The sequence below is a fragment of the Thamnophis elegans genome, chromosome Z (assembly GCF_009769535.1).
Source record: "Thamnophis elegans isolate rThaEle1 chromosome Z, rThaEle1.pri, whole genome shotgun sequence".
Taxonomy (NCBI): Eukaryota; Metazoa; Chordata; class Lepidosauria; order Squamata; family Colubridae; genus Thamnophis; species Thamnophis elegans.
The window spans coordinates 20,322,778-20,346,906 of record NC_045558.1 but is presented as its reverse complement, the minus strand read 5'-3'; the positions used below and the strand labels follow the sequence as shown (position 1 = coordinate 20,346,906).

At 37.1% G+C, this 24,129-nt stretch overlaps 1 protein-coding gene across 5 annotated transcripts in view; it reads right to left on the bottom strand.

The window, feature by feature from the left end:
- ARHGAP12 (Rho GTPase activating protein 12) overlaps positions 1-10,422 on the bottom strand; it is a 57,069-nt gene extending 46,647 nt beyond the window's left edge. For 3 of the 5 annotated variants that reach the window (XM_032235784.1, XM_032235786.1, XM_032235789.1), the window contains exons 1-2: positions 10,331-10,422; positions 3,514-4,241 (exon numbers count right to left, since the gene is read on the bottom strand). In XM_032235784.1, coding sequence (XP_032091675.1) covers positions 3,514-4,167 — 654 coding nt within the window. In that variant the 5' untranslated portion in view covers positions 4,168-4,241; positions 10,331-10,422. Of the gene's footprint in view, positions 1-3,513; positions 4,242-10,131; positions 10,267-10,330 lie in introns of those variants that run through there. The other 2 variants (XM_032235787.1, XM_032235785.1) reach the window with 2 other exon arrangements.
- Positions 10,423-24,129: the final 13,707 nt, after the last annotated feature.

Below are 24,129 nucleotides of genomic sequence, written 5' to 3'. Positions count from 1 at the left end.
CACAGAAATTATAGAGAAGGTTACTATTCTTAGTCATTACTCCAAAAAAGCTTTTTCAAACGGCAACTGGACTTCGTTTTTCCTTGAAGACGTTTTGCTTCTATTGTGTTGAAGAAGCTTCTTGGATAAGAAGTGAAACATCTTCAAGGAAAAACAAGGAAAGGCCAGTTGTCTTTTGAAAAAGCACCATTTGGGCAATCATAACCTGGATGAGACATTCTTACACCATATGTAAAACTGCCTGCTAAGGATTAGGGCTGTTAGAGCAGGGGTTCCCAATACCCAGTCCATGGACCACCACCAGTCTGTGGCATGTCAGAAACCGGGCCGCGCAAACAAGCAAAGCCTCATTTGCAGGATGCAGGCAGCATGTGAAATCACCCCCCACCGGTCCGCAGAAAAGCCTCTCTCCACGGAGCCAGTCCCTGGTGCCCAAAATGTTGGGGCCACTGTGTTAGGGAACACTTTAGCCAATATGCCATAAATTGCAATCAAAGACCAATTTTAAAGGTAAGTTCCAATGCTGAACAACAAAAACTTAAGAACTTTGGTTTTCCTGGAATGATAATCAGTATAAATCATAATCATGATCAATAAAATAAATTAACAAAATAATTTAATATTATTTTGCAAATATGCTTTTCTTAAGAAATCCATATAATTAAGGAACCATATAAATTTTCACTCACACATATGAGACTTGCATTGCTCAAAATACTTTTTTAGCATGATTTCTAACTGAACTAAAACAAATAGACTTTTTAATGATTTTAGTCATTAACACCTTAAGCCAATTCAGCCACTATAGTGAACCATATGGTTGGCTTAGCAATAAGAATGTTTACATGCATTTGCTGCCTCAACCAGTGAATATCTACAGCTAACAAGCTATATATAACTTATCTACCAAGGCTTAACATACTAAATATTGGACTGGTTTTTCTATAATAAGCCAGAAAACAGTTATTAACACTCATCTCCCAAATAGTGTCTTAGTCTTTGTTTATTTTTGTAAACCAAACTTTACCTATAGGTAAACATGTTCCACAGTCATAAATTAAAGACCTACATTCCATTTATCCAGAGAGAAGGGGGGAAGGAGGGGGGGAGGGAAAGGAATATTGTACGATAAATTCAGGGGATCCAAAATATCATTACATAAATGAAACAAAAAGTGCAAAGAATACAATATAGTGAGTAACTCAGAATAACCTAATTACTGTAAGTTCTTAAATCTCTCTGCTTTCAAATCCATCAATTTTATCAAGAATATTATTTGTGACAGAAGAGGGTTTACCATCTGCCATTTGATATAAGGTAAAGGATGGTTCTCATCTCAGTTCCTCAAAGCCATATGTCAGCATCAACAGTTTTGACATAATTAGCATTTGTGATGGCTCTAAGCACAAATACAGTCAATAGGAAGGAAATTATCTACCAGATGACATAGGAACAAATTGTATTACATATCATAAAAACATTAATACCTTTACACATTACCAAAGATGTATTAAAACAATTAGAGATGAGAATGGTCTTGCTGAAATTTAAGAGATTTTAAAAAGATCTCATAATGTTTTATGATTTTTACAGATAATTTTGATATTAGCAGAATAATGAGGCATATAAAAATGCCTCATCGTTCTGCCAACGTCAAAATTATCTGTAAAAATCATAAAACATTATGAGATATTTTTAAGTCTTCTCCTAAATTTCAGCAAGAGCTGGTTTTCTTCCTCTGCAAAATTAATGTGCCCATAGTGAGACCTGCAAAAAAAATGCTCTATTGTATATTTAAAAGTAGAAGGCAAGCAAGCAGCCTTACTGGTAACTTGGCCCTAACCACAGTGACAATGCTGAAACAAGTATATTTAGAAATTAACTGGCAATCACAGTTATTGACTAACAACATTCAGTTTCCAGTTTATCAAGTCCTGCCCCATGTAACGCATGCTGCCACAATAAAAACTTAAGGATAGCAATGTTTGTGTTATCACTGGCAAAAAGATTTCTTTTCTTAAGGAAAAGGTATATCTATTTTATTAGCAAAAGCTGAAAAAAGGCCTCTTTTCCCACAAATGTTATACAACTTAATAGCTATACTGAATTCAGAAGGATCTCAGACCATGAACCAATCTTGCAAATCCACAAGAACTATACCATCCAAAATGAAAATCACCACAAAGATCATTTAGGTTTTAGTGAATGTAGAAAATTTATGATATTGTGTTAAGAGAAGGTCTCTGCTATCACTCAAAAGGACACTAACTTCTTACAGGTATTGCAGACTTAGGAAATCTGCAAGATAATATATAATCATACAAATATATACATGACTTCCACAGGAGCCAGAGCTATCCACTTTGTCTTGTTTCAACATACCCAAACCTTAAATGATGACAGGAGTATGGAGCCTGTCATCAGTTAAGGTTTTAAGACAATTACATATTTTGCAAGGCTTATGGGGATGATTCCAAAGCTGACATTGGCATCCATGTGCATTTACAGCCACTTCCCTGAAACCTGCGAAGTACTTCTTTGCGCTGCCCTAATACAACAAGGTAAGAATAGTTGCAATACAAGTCTTTTTATATCTTCTTTCTTATTACAAATGATCTTCTAGTCCATATTTTGCCATCTTTGACTATCAACTTTCCAGACTGAAACCTGTACGAATTGGGGACAGAATCTCTAGAAGAGCATTTGAAGGCATAGGAAGTACCTGTTGTTCAAGTAATCAATTTCTATCCCTCTATTATTCAGAAAGAATAAGACTGGAACATGCACTTGCCAAAGTAATATGTAGTTCTGCTTGAATTCTGGCTTAATCAGGCTGCTTGTCACATGGCTTTTAAATGCAGCGTGTCGTGGGGCTATAATTACCTACAATTTCCTACTCTTCCACAAATGTTAAATGTAAAGTTCCTCTCTTTAGCTGTATTTTTGCTTATTCTAGATATTAGTACTAAAAACATTACCAATCTTGCCGTGTCTTAAAATTAACTTAATGCAAAGCTTTAGCTATACCAATATATCCAAACTAGAGGATATATGTTCCTCCCCATTGGATCTACAAGGAGATAGAGCCTTGATTATGCTGCAAGGACTACTATCTCATCATTTTTAGTCCGTCCGTCCCCTTAGAAGTTATTGTTTTCTCAAAGGTTAATTATTGAGTCCCCAGTTGTCTTCCATTGAAATACTAGCTGATTTTGCATAGGTTTTCCAGGATCAATCAACTGTTGACACCTGCTTTTGGTAAAAAGGATTAAATTCTAGAAATCATAATTGACAGAATAGAGAGAGATACGCATACACACACATAAAACCAACACTAAAGTTTTAATATCCCAAAGAAAAAGTTACTTAACTAGAAGCAAATTGTATTTATTCAAATCTTTTATTATAGATCACTAATAGAGCAAGTCTGCCATGTCATTTTAGTTCACTTATTTTCTCTTTTAAAAAAAGGTTTATTGAATAGGTGATTTACTGCAGTGCACCTCATTTTACCTGTATTTGTTCTGTGGAACTGCTGCTGAGATCATCTCCAGACTCTGAATCTTGGTGGATTTTTTCTGATCCTTCTCCTACAGAATCACAGGGTTGTTCTTGCAAGAAGCTGGTCTTCTCAGTTTCCAAACATTCTGAACAATGAAAGTGAGACCCAGATAAGTTCACGTTCTGATTGGAAACTTTAACAAACTGTAAATCATTAAACTTCCCATTGTTTGGGGCAAGTTCTATGCTAAATCCAGTATTCTGACCTGGGCTATTGTTTGGTCCCAGATTCTGGTTGGCATCTTGAGCTTGAACTAGATACGATTTCCCTGAAGTTGAAAGGTCTGGAGATTTATTCACATTTTCTGTTGACCTCTGCAAGCCATGTGCAAGTTTTAGAGAGTTGTTTGGCAGTCCAACTAATGGCCTAATAGGTGGCATTAGTGCTTTGCGGGCTATTTCTTTAACATATTGTGCTGGCACATAGAAGGGTTTGGAATTTTCATCCTTTTTGACTTGCCACCAGTCATCATTAGTCTTTTTTACTAAGATGTATTTCTCTCCTTGTTTTATCACAATCCTTTTGTCTTTTGCTTCATACTCATAATCATATTCAACTTCAATGAATAGTGGGCCTGAAAGATTTTTCCCAGCCTTGTCAGCCATCTCTTTTAAAAAGCTATGTTTCCAAGTGAAAGGTTAAGCCACATGGTGTTCCTTCCTCCTGATTCTTAGAAGACCTACAAAAAAAGGCAAACATATTACCATATGATTATATAATAAATGTGATCTTCAGATTATTTATATATTAGAATCCTCTGACAAATCTCATATTTGGGAGAAATTGGCTTACCAAATTGTTCAGCTAAATCTCCCTGTTGGGAGATTTGGGTTTCCTTGGCAAAAAAACCCTATTTTTCCAGAAAAAAAATGAAGTATAAACTTACAGACTTGTTTCAGAATCTGCACCTTACATTTAAGAAACAAAACTAAAATATTTTATTATTTCACATGTTACTTATATCTGAATTTTCCTTTAAAAGTCCAGAATACAGCATTGAAATATGAACATTAGGTAAAAATTAAAACTGGTATGATTTTAATAGTAATTAATATTTTTGTGGAGATGCATATGGTATGATATGAATACACAATACTTCCATTATATTATTTAAAATTTAACAAAAAAAGTGTTGAAAATAACTTAAAAGTATTGGTTTTAAAATACCTTAAAAGAGTGGCATAATTTTAAGAAAAATAATAGTTACATTTTTAAATTTAAAAGTAAAAAAGTATTTTAAGCTTCCTAATTGTTCTAGGTTTTTTTTTAAAAAAATCAGTATAGAAAATATATAGTGCATATCCTTTAAATTACTTATCATAAATTCTGCAATAAATTGTTTTTTGGTTCAAGACAATCTCTTACTTATCTAGCAAATTATTTAGCCCAGGTAATACTATATCTTAGGAGGAATGAAAGAACAACTATCTTGATTTTCATCTTCTGGTCACTATCTCTTTATAAATATATTTTGAAATTTAGTAGTACCTGTTATTTTCCTGAAACTATTCTATCAATGTAACATATCATGAATAATTATTGGAATGAGTGAATCTATTTTTTATATATAATGGTAAGAAATGCCATAATATTCCTTTACATATTATATTTGTATCCATGTGTATTATATTTGCTTATACTGCCCATATACTTATTAAAACAAAGTAAGATAAAGCCTTCTAGCAGCTGGTAAAGATCGAAGTTATTAAATGTTATCAAATACAGTATTTCATTGAAATAAATGGATCATGACCTGCCATTTCAATCTTCTTAATTTCTAGATTATTTATCTATACCTACACAATCTATTTGGACACTGACCAGATTCAGAAATGTCTCACAGGGTTACTGCATAATCTGCCTTAAGCCATTTTTATATTTTCTTTTATATTACCTTTAAAACAAAAATAACCAGAGTGATTAATAATAAATTAAAAACAAATAATAATACAACAGATGAATTAGCAAAATGAAAATCAGCATAAATTGTATTCAATCATTCAGATAGTGAAAACAAGGGGGGAGGAGCATTGCCAGAAAGTAATTAATATAGGAACCAAGCCATAGAGGGAGGAGAAATAATTTGGTTACAACAAAAGAAAAATTCCTCTATTCAGAAAGTATAAATCCATTTACCTAATCAAACTACCCAACCAAAAATAAAATAACTGAAATCTCATAAAAATTTGTTCTTAACAAACTCATGCTGACTTTTTCCAATTATAGCACTGTGCTTCGAAGGTGTTTACAGCTCAACCTCATGGTTTGCTCTAGAATTTTCCCAGGAATCAATAGAAGACTCGTTGGTCTACAGTTCCTGAAACCTTCCTTTTTCACCTTTTGGAAGGCAGGATCAATCTATCCAAGCCAGTTTCTGTTTTGCCTATTTTCTAGAAATTCTCAAGGATTATTTTAAAAGATTTAGTCAGACCATCAGAAAGCCCAGGATATAATCTAGCTGGCCGTGGGATTCAAACATTGCCACTTTTCCTTTCCCACTTATATTAACTCAGATTTAATCACCATTGCCACCAAGTTCATTCCCTTTGATTTCATGCAGAGATACATTTTTAGCCTACAGTACAACTCCTCCTTAATGCTGCTTCTGCTGCTTTTGAATAAGTTGTAGCCTTTGGTTGCTATATTCCAACTATGGGAATCATTCCATCAGATCTCAGTCACACTTATTAAATAATCCCTCAGATAATGAAGACTATGACCTCTACAGGAATGTTGTTTATGGTTTATTACAGATTTTAAAAAGCTCAGTTTAATTATTTTTCCAGCTATTCCTGTATATTACTACTCTTCGTTAGTTCTGAGGTTTTGCCTTCGTTTCTCACATGATTCAATTTAAGTCCTTCCTGATCAAATTCAACATGTTTTAGTTAACCACATTCCACAATTTTGGTGACAAGGAATCCATCCCTTACTAATTGTCCATCATACAGGTAACATAGCTATGAGTCTAAAATCAAATTTCTTCAGCAATTTCAAAGCCACTGATTCTCCTGCACTATTATCATTTTTTCCTTTTCCATTTCTTTTATGGATGAAAAGATTCTCCAGCTTCATTCCTAGCTTCAAGATCCAACTGATGTACGTACTTGTAGCTGCTCATGTCATTATTTGTTACCTTAAGATGTAAACCATGATTTTAAATCAATAATAGCAAAGTTCATATAATATTTTAAGGTAAAGACAAACAAGCATATAATAGCTTATTTGTGTGCTAAATGTAAGGGAATGGAACTATGCTGTAAAAAATAGTACTCTATTATTTTAAATTCAATGATAAGCATAAGTAATATGTCCCATTTATCAAATAGATGTAAAGTATTAGTCACTGAAAAAGGTGGTCTTAAAATTCATATTGTATAGGTAGTCCTTGACTTACAACAGTTCATTTAGTGACTGTTCAAAGTTCCAAAAAAGTGATTTAAAGCTATTTTTCACACTTACGACCGTTGCAGCATTCCCATGGTCATGTGATTTATATTCGGATGCTTTGACAACTGGTTCATATTTATCACAGTTGCAGTGTCCCAGGGTCATATGATCACCTTTTGTGACCTTCTGACGAGGAAAGTCAGAGAATCCAGATTCACTTAACAACCGTGTTACTAACTTAACAACTGCAGTGATTCACTGAACAAATATGGCAAGAAAGGCCTTAAAATGGGGCAAAGCTCACTTAACAAATTTCTCACTTAGCAGCATAAATTTTGAGGTTCTAAATTGAGGACTCTCTGTATTAAACTAATGCAAGTCAGCGAGGAATTTGAAACACAATGTCTAGAAGCAACATAGAAGTCACACTACCTCTTTAATTTTCAAAGCAATACATTTCAGGAAACGGTACACTTCAAAAAATTTAAAAGAAAATTATAAAAGTATGACATGTTTAGATCCATTGCATTTGGCTGATTTGTGATGTTGATAGCATTAAGTTAACTAAAGAAATTATCAACCTTACAACGTTTAAAGAAATAAAATTTAAAAACTCTAGTCTACTGGAGATTAGACAATAGATACTATTTATGTCTCACAGACGTGCTACTCTCTCTGTGTGTGTGTGTGTGTTATTCCCTTCTCACCACTCTATAGGCGATCCGTATCTTCCTCAATTGCAGGTCCTCTATCAAAGGCCTGGGAGAGTTCTGTGCAGGATCTTAGCTGTTCTTAGCATAGCATTCTTCCTGACAGTGAGCTTTAATTTTGTTCCTGGGAATAATCTGAATTTAGACATCAATGCCCCAATGCTCCTGCCTCTAGATAGGACCAAGTAAAGGTGAAGATGGGACCATCTTGGCCTTTACACACACACACACACACACACAATGGCAACACAATAATATGCTTCTTGAACTGCAGACTATTGTGCTGGCAAGCATTATCCTCTACAGCTGTAATGAACACATTAATGATGTTGTCAGACAAACAAAGTTAGTCATTGAAGCTGTAGTTAGAAGACATTTTGATTTTCATTTGTTAAAAGATTTTACCAGCTGAAGGCCAGATGAAGTGAAAACCAATGAACTGGCCTTTATACAATAGGCATTTTCTCTTATGTTGTGAATTGTCAGCATCTGAGAAACATTTCCATTAAACCCACGATTTCTGGGTACATATTGTATGAGAACAAAATACACCCCCACCGGCATAACTACTTTACTTGTGCAGATTTTTCTGCATTTCTAAAGCTTCATTTCAAGCAAGCCAGCAGAGTAATGTAGACAAAAGGCCTGCATTATTTTCCATGTTTCACATTAAAAAAAAATTCTGACAATCATCAAGCACATAGAAGTCTGGGGAAATGATAGCAGTGTTTCTAGTCACCATGACAGAAAAGCAAACATACTATGGAATACCAAGTCCGTGATTTTCATAACAACATTATTTTCACATTTTTTAGAAAAAAAAATGATTTTACACACTAAAATTTCATAAGAATTTTACTTGACAGCTGGCATGACTCATTTGTACTCAATTTCATATGAAATAGTTTCAAAATGAGCATAAAGATAAAACAATCACAGATGGAAAGCACGGACTGTCAAAACCAGTTGGAAAAAAACAGTATAATTCTTTTTCAACATACTTCTCCAGCAACTTGGCTTTTCAAAAAATAGAATCGTCCTTAATTTGGAAGGTGACCACTGATTTAGATTTGGCATCTTAGGATGCTCAGAATTTTTAAATGGTAAATAACATTTCACAAACTTATAGACCTTTATCTGTTTGTCTAATCTGAAAAAGCAAAAATATATGGCTAATATATTGTATTGAAAGCAAATAAAAGAAAGTTTAAAGTTTCTTATAAACAGGATAGAAACCTTTCACTAAAAACAAATGACTATGATGTCCCCCACATACATATTTTGCATTATATTTTATGGAATGAAGTAAAATTATACAAAGCTTCTTACTTTATCCTGGATGAGATTATGTATTTAACCATCAATACTGGAATTCTTAAATAGCATATTAACAACTATGCAGAAGCTTTTATGCAATATGTTCAATGCAGTAACCTGCCTTTAAAGACAAATCAACAACTTCCCATCTAAACTATGCTTTTCAACAAGCACAAAAGTAGATTTCTCCATTTTGGAATCTTTCTCTATATAGAAAGTTTGTCAAGAGGAGTTGAGGAAAAGCAGAAGAAAGACATCCACTCCGTGCAGAAACAACATAAGCGTGAACACTTCCGGCACAAGCCAACACTGACTGTCAGGACAAACAATCTCCCTATGAAGGCTGGTATCCCCAGGGTTTCTACATATTTCCGGAAACAGGTTGTATTGCCTACAGAAAGAGAAGGCAGAATTATGCCTGGGCCCAAGTGGGAAGGAAGTGAAACTATGGCACTTTTCTGCTCTCCATAACACATGCCATTGCCAGACTGCATTGTGTGTGTGTGAGAGAGAGTGTGTTTGTGTTGATGCGTATGTGTATGTTTGTGCGTGTGTAGGTAGGTAGATTTAGCTAGATAGCTACTCATAAAAATAAAACAGGATCAAGAAAGGCTTCCTAAAAATTGTCCATCAAAAACAATAAACATGCTCTGCACCTATTTTCCAGAAATAAGTCTGATGCCAAAACTATTTCTGGCTAAACTCAGTCAGTACTAAAGAGGAAAGTGTGAAACCCCGCACCCACACACTGTGAAACGCCCCCTCTCCTCCCAGCCACATCCACAAACCCACTACCATTGCGCAGAGCCTTCTCCAAACGTATCCTCCAGGTTCAAGAAACTGGTGGATTATACAATGGGTAAGCTCAACACAGGAAGAAAACACTACTTCCAAAAAACACTTGTGCGAGCAACACCATGCAGCGCACACAGGTCAAATGTGCAATTCTTCCACCTCGCCCGTCATACTTCCCAAGCTTTGGGGCACGGACACACAGGGACACACACAAAGAAGGTTCAGCGCATTGGAAAGGAGTCTACAGGAAGCCTTTCCCGCTGCCTAATCGCCGTCCGGATTTCTCCGGGAGCCCCATCCTCGCCCTTCCCCCCCCCCACACACACCAAAAAAAACATGGGAAGGGGGGAGCGTTACCCCTCATTATCAGCCCCGGAGGGAAACGCCGCGACCCTGTTGTAAAAGGTGGGGCGAGAAGGCTACGAGGAAGTTCGTCCGATGCTCCTTTCATCCCCCGCAATTAAGCGGCGGGGGCACCACGGGAGCATCGCCGTGCTGGGAAAGGACCGCGGGCGGCGGTGACGCCCCCTCCTCAATCGAGAGAGCCCCTTCTCACCGGAAATCGGAGCCCTGGGGCTGGCGCAGGTCCGCTTTCCTGGCTCCGACGCGGCGTTGTGCGGAGTGGCAGCCGCGGCTTCCTTCTCCCCTAGCTCCGCCCCTCACCCGTTCCGCCTTTTCTCCAGCTGCGGCTCGGGCTGGAAGCCACACCCCCCACCCCCAGCAGCAGGGGACCTGGCAGGGCGGCATCAGAGGTTGCTGTCACGTGGTGTGGAAGGAGGAAGAGAAGAGAGGGGGGAGGGGGGGAGAGAAACGGGCGGGAAAAAGTAAACCTGTGGAGAGGGGGGGGTGGGGAATGTAAGGCCGTGTTTCCCCTCACAAAAGCCGGCTTCTCCATCTCGGTTTGTAGCGCGCGCACGCGCACCCAGACGCCTCTTTCGCGTCTTGTTCGCCTCAGGCAGGAACCGGTCTTTACTGAGCCCGATGCTCACCTTGAAGGCGTTGATTGTTTCGTTTTGGACTCCTTTTGGGCCACATAGATAAAGTGTTTCCCAACCTTGGCAACTTGAAGATGTCAGGACTTCAACTTCCAGAATTCCCCAGTCAGCTGGCTACCCATAACCTGTTCTTTCAGGTGTTGCTTTGGTGAACCCAGCAGCTTTGGCTGCTGGTCTTGCTCTTCTTTTGTCTTCTCTATTTTCTTCGAAGAGCACATTATTCCTTGGTACAATGTGAATAATTTATGCCTGGAGGGAGGATTTTGGATTTGTTTTGTTCCTTGATCCATTGCTTTTATTTTCCTGAGTGCCCATGGTGGTCTCAGGTGTCTTTCTCCAACACCAAAATTCAATGTGCCAAGCCATAAAATTGTGCTTTGTGAACCAGTTCATTAATTGATTGAGGTTAAATTATTATAATCTCTGCCTTTGGTGACTTTAGTCTCTCATCCCCCTCTTGAGAGGAAGCTAAAGTTAAAGGTGGCCATTTGAACTTGTGATGGGGCTGAATGGTTGACAATAACGACTTCAAGAGTTCCAACTGGCGTTCCTGAGTTCACGTGATCGCCAGTTGTGAGCGTTGCCAGCTTTTGACAAACAAAATCAGTGGGAAAGCCTCAGGAGGTCACCAATATGACGTCCTCACCTAACAACAGCTTGGATTCAATTAACAATGAAACCGGAAATGTTGGAACTGCTTTTGCTAAGTGTCATATGACATCTTGCTTTATGACAGGGATGATGAAAGTTGCAATTACCCTTGTTTTGTTACTCAATGTAATTCTGAGGATACATGTTTATTAACTAAAGCCCATTCATTTATTAACACATATTTACTAGACTCCTTCAATTTCTACTAAATATATAACTGGGAAATTGTACACAATATATGAATACAAGAGAGAGGATGTCTGGGCCATGTCCAAACATGCACATATGATTTACAGTAGAGAAAACAAGAAATTTTAGATAGTGACTTTATGAAGGAATGGTGACCCATCTCTCACAAGTCTGGAGTTGTCCAATATATTCTTCAGAATTTTATAATCAAAAGAGATTTGACTTGATGCCTGAGGATATATAATATGAAACTATTTCAAAGGGTTATTCATGCATGTTATGACAATCCTATGCAAAAAAGTTTACTTAGAAATGAATGTGTTAAAAATGGGGGGGAGGGGTTTGGAGTAGGAAGCCATATGACCCACTCGCCAAAGTAATATGTGTGAGCCAGGCCATAATAGCCCTGAATACAGTACTATATAATATTTCTGGATTAGTAACATGTTGAATGCAGTTATCCTACAAATGTTTATTTAGGATTAAATCCATTGGATATACCAGAATCTAATTTTACAGCATGCACTTTTAGGCTTCCTTTAAATTTAATGGGACTCCTCAGTAAACATGATAGGATTTATTTCAATGTCTCAAAAACTCACCTTTCCAATTTCATTTCAAGAACAATCCTGTGAGGCAGGGTATCCAGGACAAAGTTACCTGGTCAATGATACCTTTATCTAGTGAGTTTATATAGCTGAGTATGGACTTAAATCTGAGATGCTACATTCCTAATACATCATCACAATATTAACTTTAAATAACCATCATTAATTACAGTTGAGGCATTTATATAGTAAGGTCCTAATTATGAATTCTCAAATGTAGGCTCTGTTGCTTTATATTTCACAGTGTAATCTCCCAAATTTAATGAATAGGACTAGGATAATCTGTATTTATTTCTTTATGAACAGGAACTCAACTTGCTCCTTTAGTTCTTGCAGTCAAGGATTCATGGGAGGAAACTTTCTGCCTCGAGTCATATGTGGTCAATTGCCCAAGTTCTCTGGTATATTTGCCTTTATTTTTCATGTCAATCTGTCATTTGCCTTGTTCCTCCCCATGTTGCTATCTACACAGCTGAGCACTCATGTAACTCCCACTCTTCACATATGGCTTTCAACTCCCCTTTGCACTGAGGAACAAAGAAAGGAAGTGGATATGGCTCAGCAAAGATGGCTCTCTCAGTTTGAGGAACAAAATATCCCTGACAACACAAGTTGGATATGTCCTTTCTTTCTTCTCCTTTCTTCTCCCCCACCGGCTGGCACAATCTCAGTGTAATTTGTCTAAAAGAACCTGACTTTCAAACACTAACATTCTCTTATTTTTCACCTCATTCTCTCCTTTTCTCATTAAATTCCCTCCTACTCACATTCTCCACTCCAACAAATTATCTGACCTGTTCACTCCTTAGCAAGCTGCATCACACTGGAGTCAAAGCCAAGGGCATGAAATAAACTTTGCCATGCATAAACTTTACCATGCATGATATGTTGAGATGAAAAGAACATGGATAGTCCAGTAGAAATCATTTAATGATATGAATCAGAACCACATGCTGACAAGATTGAGGGTTAGAAATAATTACCTGAGATTAACAATTCTCAGGTAATTATTTCTAACCGTCAATCTAGCCAGCATGTGGTTCTGATTCATATCATTAAATGATTTGGACTGGACTATCCATGTTCTTTTCATCTCATCATATCTTCAATAAGTTTCAGCATCTTGATTTCTCATGATTGCATTCAAGGATAGAAGGGCACATAATCCATTGAGGATGACAGCTGTTTCTATAAAAAAGGGTTGCCAAGGAAAGATTCATAATGTTTGTTAGTAAGAAAGAATGCTTATGAAAATATAGGAAAATATTCAATGTGAGGATCATAGATAAAGCAAATTTTCCTACTGAATAAATTTTACAAATTAAAAAAAATTAATTACATTATGAATTTAGGAAGCTACTGTTCCTTGTGCAACTGTTCCATTAACAATGATGCTATTAGATGTTCAAACTGGTATCTCCCTACATATTTGATTCAACATACCTTTGTCAGAAGCTTCACATTTCTCATCTGAAGCGGGTTACATTAATTATTACTTTAAATAAAAGTAACATGTCTTAGTTTGTAAGGATGGGTACCATGAGGGCAGGAACTGTGTTATGTCAGGCTTTCAGTTCAAGTGGAGCCTGTTTTGGATTCTCTAGGATTATTCACAGATTATTTCTCCCAAATTGTGGGTATAAACCAGATTGATTCTGAACTGCAAAAGATGGGGTTCAAAAATAAAAAAGATATAGAAAGTGTACTGAGAGTGTAGAATTTGTTCCTGGTGCTTAAGGAATGTATATTAGCTGACAATAAAGGTTTTGTTCAGCAGTCTGAAATCTGTTTGATATCTTGGTTGTTAAACAAGTATTTATTTAAATAAATTATTGAAACCTGATGCATTTCAAGCAAAACTTTTACTTAGCAGCTAATTTATATTCTATTTATCCAAATATATTAAGAGTGTAAACATAAACATTTTGTTTTATGGCAAGATGCAAAACAGTGTAGTTAGTTCTACTGAATTAATACAATATATTTCACATTAAATTAATCCTTTACAGACTGAGTCCTGATTCATTTAAATCCTTTGTATATCAGTATCCTAATCAGTATGAAATCCTTAGACAGCAAACCTCACAGTCCCTTGCATAAATGATGCTGTCTGATTGGATAATGAAACGTCTATAAGCAAACAGCCAAGCTGAAAGCACCAAGAATTCCACAGTATCAACTAATTTCAGCAGATTTGGATCAGTTTTAAAGAACTATTGATTTTACCTTGCTTTTTCTGTTTACTATTTTTTTCAGTAAATGATGGAAACAAGAATTATAGAATTGGATGGTAGGATTCCTTTAGGTGTATTGCAGAGATTGCAGCTGTGCACTTTCAGTTTCAAAAGAATGGCCGTTCAGTGTGGAAAGAGATGAAAAATGCGTTCAGCGCCTTCTGAATAGCAGTAATAGTTGTGAGAAAATCTTGCTTGCATGTAAGAGGGCCAATAGTCTGATCCTTTTGACTTCTGGGGTTACCATATTTTTTGGAGTATGAGACGCAACGGAGTATAAGACACACCAAGGTTTTGAAGAGGCAAATTAAAAAAAAAAGTTTTTGCACTCTGCAAACTTCCTAAAAATGGTCTGTTTTTTTGTAAAAATGGGCCTGTTTTTTCCCCCCAAAAGGCATGAATAGCCTTAGGGGGCTTGCAGAGTGTTCAGAGGGGGGGGGGCAAAAACAAGCAAAAATGGCTCGTATTTTTGCAAAAATGGGCCCGTTTTTCGTTTTTAAAAGGGCATGGATAGCCTTTAGCAAGCTTATAGTGTGCTCCTGGGGGCTGAGGGGGGTGTAAAATTTCTGCCTTCCCCAGCCCCCAGAAGCTCTCTAAAAGCTTCCTATGAGCTATGCACGACCATTTTGTTGAAGGGGACGGGATTTCAGGAGCAAAAAATGCTGTATTCAGTGTATAAAACGCACCCAGATTTTCAGCCTCTTTTTTTTTAGGGAAAAAGGTGTGTCTTATACTCCAAAAAATACGGTAACCTTATATAATTTATACATGTTTTTTTCTAAAGTATGAACATAAGCCATACTTGGCACATCTGCTTATTTCTCCAAATCACCTTTTTCAACTAACACCCACTGTTATGAAATGCCTTTCTGTAACCCCATTGATGCGGGTTAACTTTCTAATTTCCTGGCATTTCATGAAACAGCTCAGTAAAACACTTTTGCAGTCAAGAATGTCTGCCAAGTTCATTCCTCAATTCTGACTGTTCCTTAAGAAAAAGGCAAAGTGATTCAGATTTCTACATCCAGCTATTAAATGCCCTCAAACCATTTGAAGAACTCCCACTGCTATTGGGTAAATTAAATGTAAAGGCCTTTGGGATGAAAAGTGCTGCATAAATGAAAGGCAATGTCATTTTGCAGGCTATAAAGGAACAGAAACAAGGCTGCACTAATTTTGCTAAGATATTGCTCCAGATATTTTTTTAATGATATTTCCTCTGATTCTATTTTAAATAAGCATGTGACCTCGTTTCTTTTTCCAAAAAATGAAGGCCATATAATGTCTTGAAATTTATATTGGCATTGCAATCCAATACATGTGTTAGTTGTACAGCTATACCAAAAATGCAAAAGGCTTAGTTTCAAAAAGTAAGTCAGATAAGCAATTCACGGTTGAATCATGTCATTGCTGAAACCTAATCATCCCATATATGGGCTGCCAAATTTCGATGACCATTAGATAATGGCAAAGTTCTACACAAAACTAATTTTTTGCTGTCATCTATCAGTTGACCAGATTTGTGCAGCCGGGATCTGGTATGTTTTCCAGAAACTGAAGTTTGAACAACAGCCAAGGCAAGACACAGATTAGGAAGACTCTTTCTCAACATGAGGTACTTTGTTGTTGCTGAACTACAATTTCCAGTATCCTTCCACATTAGCTGCTCTCGAGAGGCTACTGGAAGCTATTGTTCAGCCCCATCTAGACTTCTGTAGGTTGCCTATCTCTGCACTTGAATGAATACAGTCAATCTCTATCAAGCAACTGTAATGTTTGTGACAATCATGACAAGCACGGCTCACAAATAATTTGCTTAAATCTATATTAGGCTTAGATTAACTGCTAATACCAGATAGGCCAAGCACGGTGTGCATCAGATGTGGGGGAGCTATACCATAATCTCCATTAGGATTAATCATGATCTCAACTTAATCTATTTTATAGTGTGTTTACAAAGACAAAATTATGAGGATAGAAGATAGCCCAGACAGACAATATTATCTTGGGCTCCTGGAGGAAATATAGTATAGAGATAGAACAAATAATAAAAGTAACTCAAAGAATCTAATTCTTGTGCAGGGAATTGAACTCAAAACTCTCTAGTCCAGATAGAGCCTCAGTCTGCTGAATTAAATGGTAATTGTTTCTGGGTAAATTTCAGAGAGAGCAGTCTTATAGTACAGTTGCAATAGTTATCTTCGATGTCATTTTCATAGGAGCAACGCCTCTCCATTCTTTTCTTTAACTCAGATCCTTGGCAGCTTCTGCCTACTCACCTCTTTATAGCAATACTTTTGCCACCTCCTCAGATTAAACAATACAATCACCTCCTTCTCCTTTTAACAGTCTAAGAAAACATTTCTGGTAGGAAGTAGGCAATTCAATTCACATGTCAACTCTCAAATGAATAACTGTTTTAAAATACACTATTACCTAAGGGTTTTGGTTTTTTAAACACTAAGAAGAAATGTTTGTGTGCATATTTATGACTTGAGGAAAACAAAAAAACCTAATCAAAATAAAATGAAATACCATCCATGCTATTTGGATGTTTCACCATAACTCATGTGTGGACACCGTTGTTCTCATCATCACTAAGGCACCTTATGGACCACAGCATGCTTTGGGAATTATCTGCTGTTAAATCTTATATATGTAGATGAACCTCCAGCATTTTTAGCATTTTTTTCATTTCCCCACCTTTTGTTGTTCAAGTAAGACTCAGATGGATCTGGAAGTCTTTCAGGTGACACACTGAACCACAACTAGCTGATCTCTATTAGACAAGTATATTGCATGAATTCCACTGACAGGTTGATTCATGATACTTTGATTATATAAACAGGAATTATGAGCTACACTTCATTAACTCCATCATGGACAGACAGGACTGGTAGAAATGATATCTAAATTGAGAAACTTCTATCATTAATAATCTTCTGCCTTTACTTCTATGAAAGCTATCTACAGTGCAAACACTACACCACACAAAGAATTTTTTTCCTCACTTCTTATAATATATATTAGGTTTGAGGCACAGCTCGTTAACCCAGCCATAAGAGAAGTAAGTTTCATATAACTGGGCCATTTTGTGGTGGTTCTAATCCTTTTGTTGGCCATTAGAAGGATGTAAGGACTAATTATGTGGCGACATTTTCTCAAATTACATTTTTATTGTGGACTCAAATTTCCTTTATCTGACAATGGTCTTGGTTGCGTTCTTTGTCCTCTTCTTCAAGCAAAAGGAATAACCTTGAGGAAAAGAAAGAAGAGCCTCAAACAAGAAAAGGGCTCAATAATAGAAGTTTGAATCCAAATCAGAGATGAAATTTGAAAAAAATATCTCAGACATGACCCTTCCTACTGGTAGTTCTCACAAAGGAAAAAAAAATAGGAGGGGCAGAGAAGCATTCAGATCTACAAAGTTCTGTTACTTGTAAACATATAATAAAAGTATTAGTATTCCTAACTTAGGGACGCCGTGGCTAAGACGCTGAGCTTGTCGATCAGAAAGGTCTGCAATTCAGCTGTTCAAATCCCTAGCGCCGCCTAATGGAGTGAACTCCCATTACTTGTTCCAGCTTCTGCCAACCTAAAACTTTGAAAGCACATAAAGAATGCAAGAGAAAAATAGGGACCACCTTTGGTAGGAAGGTAACAGTGTTCCATGTCCCTTCGGTGTTTAATCATGCCAGCCACATGACCATCTTCAAACAGTGCTGGCTCTTCGGTTTTGAAACAGATGAGTACTGCCCCCTAGAGTTGGGAACAACTAGCACATATGTGCAAGGGGAAACTATCTTTTATTCGTAACTTTGGCTTTCTATTCTGATGTACATTGAAGGGCTGACACTAATTTATTCCAGGCTGCAAGGTGATAAATGTTTATCACCTTGCAGCCTGGAGTGCTTCATAAGGAGGGGTTATATTAATTCAGAATGCCAAATATGGCACAGATCAGCATAACTTGTGATGCTGCTTCTACGACTCCCTGGATACACAAGAAAATTAGGCCCTCATAAGGAAGACAGTTGTACCTTCTTCCAAGATCGTTAATGGCAAAGCATTAAGGCCGGAATGAATAAAAGCTTTTCTACAAGGAACAGAAAGAGTACTATATAAAATTGAAATTGTGCTGCAGCACAGTACATTGAATTATTGCCCATTTTATTTGATCTGTGATTACTTCTGAGAAATGTATTAGCAAATGGAAAAGCTCCATTCTGCAAAACCTGAATTATTATGGTGTGGTAATCCAGTATGATATAGTTGTTAAGATGCTGAACCAGGCAGGGTGAGACCCACTTTATAGTTTTCTTTTAGGCAAAAAGATCAGCTGGGAAACCTTGGGCCAGTCACTCCCTCTGAGCCTATTCAGTGTCTGCAATAATCTGGCTGATAATAAAGAGAGCTTTGTTTTCATATATCAACATAAACAACTTATTCTTTCTATTCTTAATAACAGCATAATGTGGGAAGATGAGTTTCCAGAGGCTCTGTTTGTTTTTTTTCCTAAGCCAACTATTTCACTGCCAGCTTCATGCTATTAATCTTGCTCTTATAGACAGGCTCCCCACTACTGGTGACAAAAACAGGATTCAGCTCCATTCCCTAAAAGTTTAATTGATGTTCATTAACTGAAACACAAAATATCTCCTAAAAATGATACATTTTAAACGTGCTTGTATGCATCTCCATGGAGCACAGAAAATGGGGATCCCTGTATTAATAATTTCTACCATAAACTCACCCTAGAGGTCTAATCAAAGCCCATCTTCAAATCCATGAAGGAAGCATAAGGGAATCTCAACTTTTTGAGATTTTGAACTTTTTCCATCAGATAATTTAGGATAACATATTGATCTTTAATTGAGTACCCTGTCCTTAAGTCTGCAGTATTTGTTCATCAACCAAAACCTTTGGAATTGGAGGGGTGCATGAGGGGGTCCATATTTTCAAGTTGATATTGATTATATATCTGACTTTTCCTTTAAGGAGCCAATGGCAATATTGTTCTATTATTTTTGACTGAGAAATCTCAGTTCTTCTTGCATGTAATCCCTACATATTAAATAGCAGTGCTTTGCCCTACTTAACAGAGCATTCTATGTCTATGCGCTGTTAGCAGTGATTAGTATAACTCTTAGTTATGTCTCATTTGCATGACTCACACTCATCTCACATTAAGGTGGAGACACTCAATCTTTCAATTGCCCAGAGCTACTGGGCATTTGTGCATGTAGTTTGTGTGTGTGTGTGAGAGAGAGAAAATTAATATTTATTTATATTCCACTTCTCTTATCTTGGGGCACTACCATCATCCACCTTCTCTACACCGATGATATCAGCTAGTATGCTAAGAGTGAACAAGACATTGACTTGCTGATCCACCTGATATGGATATACAGTAAGGATAGTGGGATGTAATTTGGCCCGGAAAAGTGTGACAAGTGGTAATCAAGAGAGGAAAGATGGTTAAAACTGATGGGGTGGCTCCACATAGCACCATAGCAGGTACACAGACTAGTTACAAGTACTTTGGTGTTCTACAATGATATCAAAGCAGGAGGGAAAGAAAGGAGCAAAATCCAAGTACTTCCAAAGGATGAGACCTAGAAGCTCCAAGGCTTTGCATAAGATCTTAACTGCAAGAGATTCTTAGTGCTCTCTGAGCTTGGTTGTTTCCTTGCAGACTCTTCATTGCATAAAGTAGGTACGATCATCAGTGCTAATGATGTTTCCTAGTTGGGTAATGAAACATCTGCAAGAAAGCAACCAAGCCTAAAGAGAGCACCAAGGAGCCCTTCATTCAACCCTGAGCTACAAATATTCTCTTTTGGTGATATTAGAACTGCACTCTTCTGGACAGAGGGTTCTGAGGTTAGGAGTCATAGCCCTGAAGTTCCTCCTTCAGATGCTGATCAGAATAACAGAATGACAGAGTTGGTAGGAATCTTGGTGATCTTCTATCTAGTCTAATCCCACACTCAATCAGGAGACCCTATAGTACCGTGATGGTGAACTTATGGCACGCATGCCGCAAGAAGCATGCAGAGCCCTCTCTGCGGGCATGTGAGCCATTGCCCCAGTTCAGCTCCACCATGCATGTGCGTCGCCTCCCACCAGCTAACTGATTTTTGGGTCACATGCGCATGCACGGGGGCATCACACACACATTCATGGAGGGTGAGGGGTCATGCACATGTACATGGGAAGGGCAGGAGATCATGTGCACATGTGCAGGGGCAGTGCGGGGATGGTGTCGTGCATGCATTGCTTTTGGCATGCAACAACAAAAAGGTTAGTCATCACTGCTATAGTATAACCTTCTACAATTTTAGACAAACAGCTGTCTAATCTCCTTTTTAAAATCTCCAGTGATGGAGCATCCACAAGTCTTAGAGGCAAGCCATTCCACTATCTTCTCATACTGCTTCTACCTAATGTTGTTCACTGCTATTGTGGTGTCTTTGGGCCCTTGCCTACTCTCATGATGGGGCCTGAACCAACAATTCACAAAATAAAATCTTAAGTAAGAAGTTTTGTTTACCTCGATCTTTCTTCTCGGGTTAGTCCAATGCTTTCCAAACCTCAGTAAATTAAGTAAAAGTGGTTTTACTTTCAGTAGTAACACACAAACCCACTCACATCCGGGGCAATTCTTCTTACTTAAGATTTTATTATGTGAATAGTGGATATATTTCCACTGTATAAAACCCCCAAATGCATCTCTTTTTCTCATCTCCTGGAACTAATCAAGTGATTGTCATTTACTTGTCAAGCTGGTTTCTTCTACCTTCTTCATATGTATTAGTTAACATTATTTACACAAGTAGTTTGAAATTCTGAAAAGGAAAATGTTGCAGAAATGCAGTGTATGAAATTTTGTTTGTACAGTATTAGCAATCTCAATCCTTTTGTGCTGATTCAGCATAGTAAACAGCAAACCTTGCAAACGGATTAGCATGAATAATCAAAGAACAGGAAACAACCTAGTTTAACTTGGGGAAACAGTCTGTTTCTCTTTATTGTGTTGTAATCTTAACAGCATAAACCATTGAAGATCCTCAAGGGTTCAAGTAGAAAATATTTATTTCTTAATTGTCTAAAATAGCCTTCCTCAACATGACACACTCTAATGGAGCCACCCTAACTAGTTTGCAAAAATCTGGATGTCAACAGTGAGAAATTTCTTTCTTCCAATCAGAGTGTCATCTGAAAGCTTGCAGCTCAAATGGATAGGCCTATTCTCCAAAGAGTTCAACTCAGAATTCCTGGAATTTCAAACCAAATGTAATTATGACCTTGAATGGAACTCAGTCCCTAGCTGCAGCATCCACATAGTTTCCTTGCTAGCTTTATAAAAGTACTTTCTTGGTGTCTTAAAAATGTCTTAATGACATTTTTCAGTTTCTGAATTTAGCCAATAACTTTTATAATCCTAAGTAATCTTCCATCTAAGAATTAATCAGGTTGACCTTGCTTAACTTCTGTGTTCAGTCAAGATCAGCTAAATATTATTAACTGCTAAGGCAAGATGATAGATAGATAGATAGATAGATAGATAGATAGATAGATAGATAGATAGATAGATAGATAGATAGATAGATAGATGGAAAGATAGATAGATAGATAGATAGATAGATAGATAGATAGATAGATAGATAGATAGATAGAGGAAAGGAAGGAGGGAGGGGGTGGGAGAGAGAGAGAGAGATTTACTGAATCATTTTCAACTCCCCGCAGTTACATTGATAGATTTTCTTGAGAGATTATAAATGTTTATTCATACAAAAAAAAGTCTTTTACCTATCTGTTTCAGTAGATTTTTGGGTCTATTATACTCTACTGTTCTTCATGTTTGATCAATCCTAATTATTACTATAATCAATATATTAAGTGGAGATTAATTGTGCTTAAGAGAAAAAGGTGACAATGACAGTCTTCCTGACTTCAGTAGCAGTTTTTCTCTATCCATGTAATGGTATAGCATTTTGCATGGTAAACAAATGCAATCTGTAATTTTCATGTATTTAGTGTTTTCCCGTTTTCATCTCACTTTCCATTTCTAAAGGGCAGTTTATCACAATTTTAGAAAATCTATTTAAAATTATTACCTGCATCAACACATCAACCTTGTGAACATTTATCTACAAAACATAAAAGTAACTATGATAAAGAAATCAATGCATAGGAATACATTTCTCATTCCCAAATAATAGTAGTAGCATTTAGACTTATATACGACACCATGGGGCTTTACAGCACTCTTTACAAATTTACAAATGTCAGCATATTGTCTCCCGCAATCTGGATCCTCATTTTACCAACTTCAGAAGGATTAAAAGCTGACTCAGCTTTGAGCAGTTAAGATTGAACTCCTGGCAGTGGGTAGAATCGGCCTGCAATACTGCATTCTAACACTGCGACACCAGGGCTCCTAATAATAATAATTATTATAATAATAATAATAATAATAATAATAATAATAAAGAATGAAGAACTATAGTGGACGCACAGAACAACTCATAACCTTTTAAAAAAGGAATAGTTTAAAAATAAGTAACAAATTATAGCTTAAAACTGCAATAAACTAAATCTAGAATAAAATTGCAAATTGTAAAAACTCTGTATCTCTTTCCAATAAGTGTAAGCGGATTCTATTGATCTCAAGATATCAGATACAGTCTTGGGCCTATGACTCTAAAGACTCTGCAAACCAGCAGTAGCTTGGGTGCAGTGTCGTGCAGTGAGGTTTATGGCTGGTGAGGCAGTCCTCTCTCCTGACATCCCACTGAATAAAGCACTTTCTTTCGCCCGCCTATGCTCATGGGCTGAGCATTGCATTTATTAAAGAAAAAAGAAAAAAAGGAAATTTGAAGGAAAAGAGGGAGCGTGGGGTGGGGATGGGGGGCATCAGAAACAGAGAAAGAGAGGAGGAAGAGTGAGTGCAATACTGCAGCTTTAAACAGAATGACAGAGTTGAAGCCTCTAAAAAATGCGCCCTCTACTATGAGGCAGGAGAACTGCGTGCCTCAACTACCTTGGGATTTTTTTAGGCTTTTAACCCTCGCTTAACTCTGCTCGAGCGCCTAAAAAGTCAGACTAGATGAGGCATGCAGTTCTCCTGCCTCATAGTAGAGGGTGCTTTTTAGAGGCTTTTTAAAATAGGCAGTCATTGGCAGCAGCTAGCTAGCCTAACCTCAGCACTCACCTTTTCCAGTTTACATTTTTTTTCCTTTTCATGATTGACAGTGGTGAGGGTGTGCCTCCCCTGCCTCTACTGACTGCACGTCACTGCTTGAGTGTAGAAAAGAGGAGTAGATGCAATTAAGTAATATTAAAGATGAAGTAGTACCATAAAGTTCCTGCTGCATATGTTTTTCTTTTTTCTGGCTTCTGTCTGAACAAAAACCAGTAATCAGCAATTTTAATAAAACTCTGTGTTAGAATTATCTCATCTTGCATTTCAACTTCAAGGAGTTGCTTCAGGATACCTTTAGATGCTAATTAACAGGTAATCTTATTCACTTCTTGAGACTTTTTCAGAATTTTGGTGCTGGATGATGATAAATATTTCTAGCCCAATCTAGTTTATGCATAGCATTCTCTGCCTTGCTAAATGACTTCTTTTTACATGTTCACTCATGCTTTATTATAGTTACCCTGTATAAT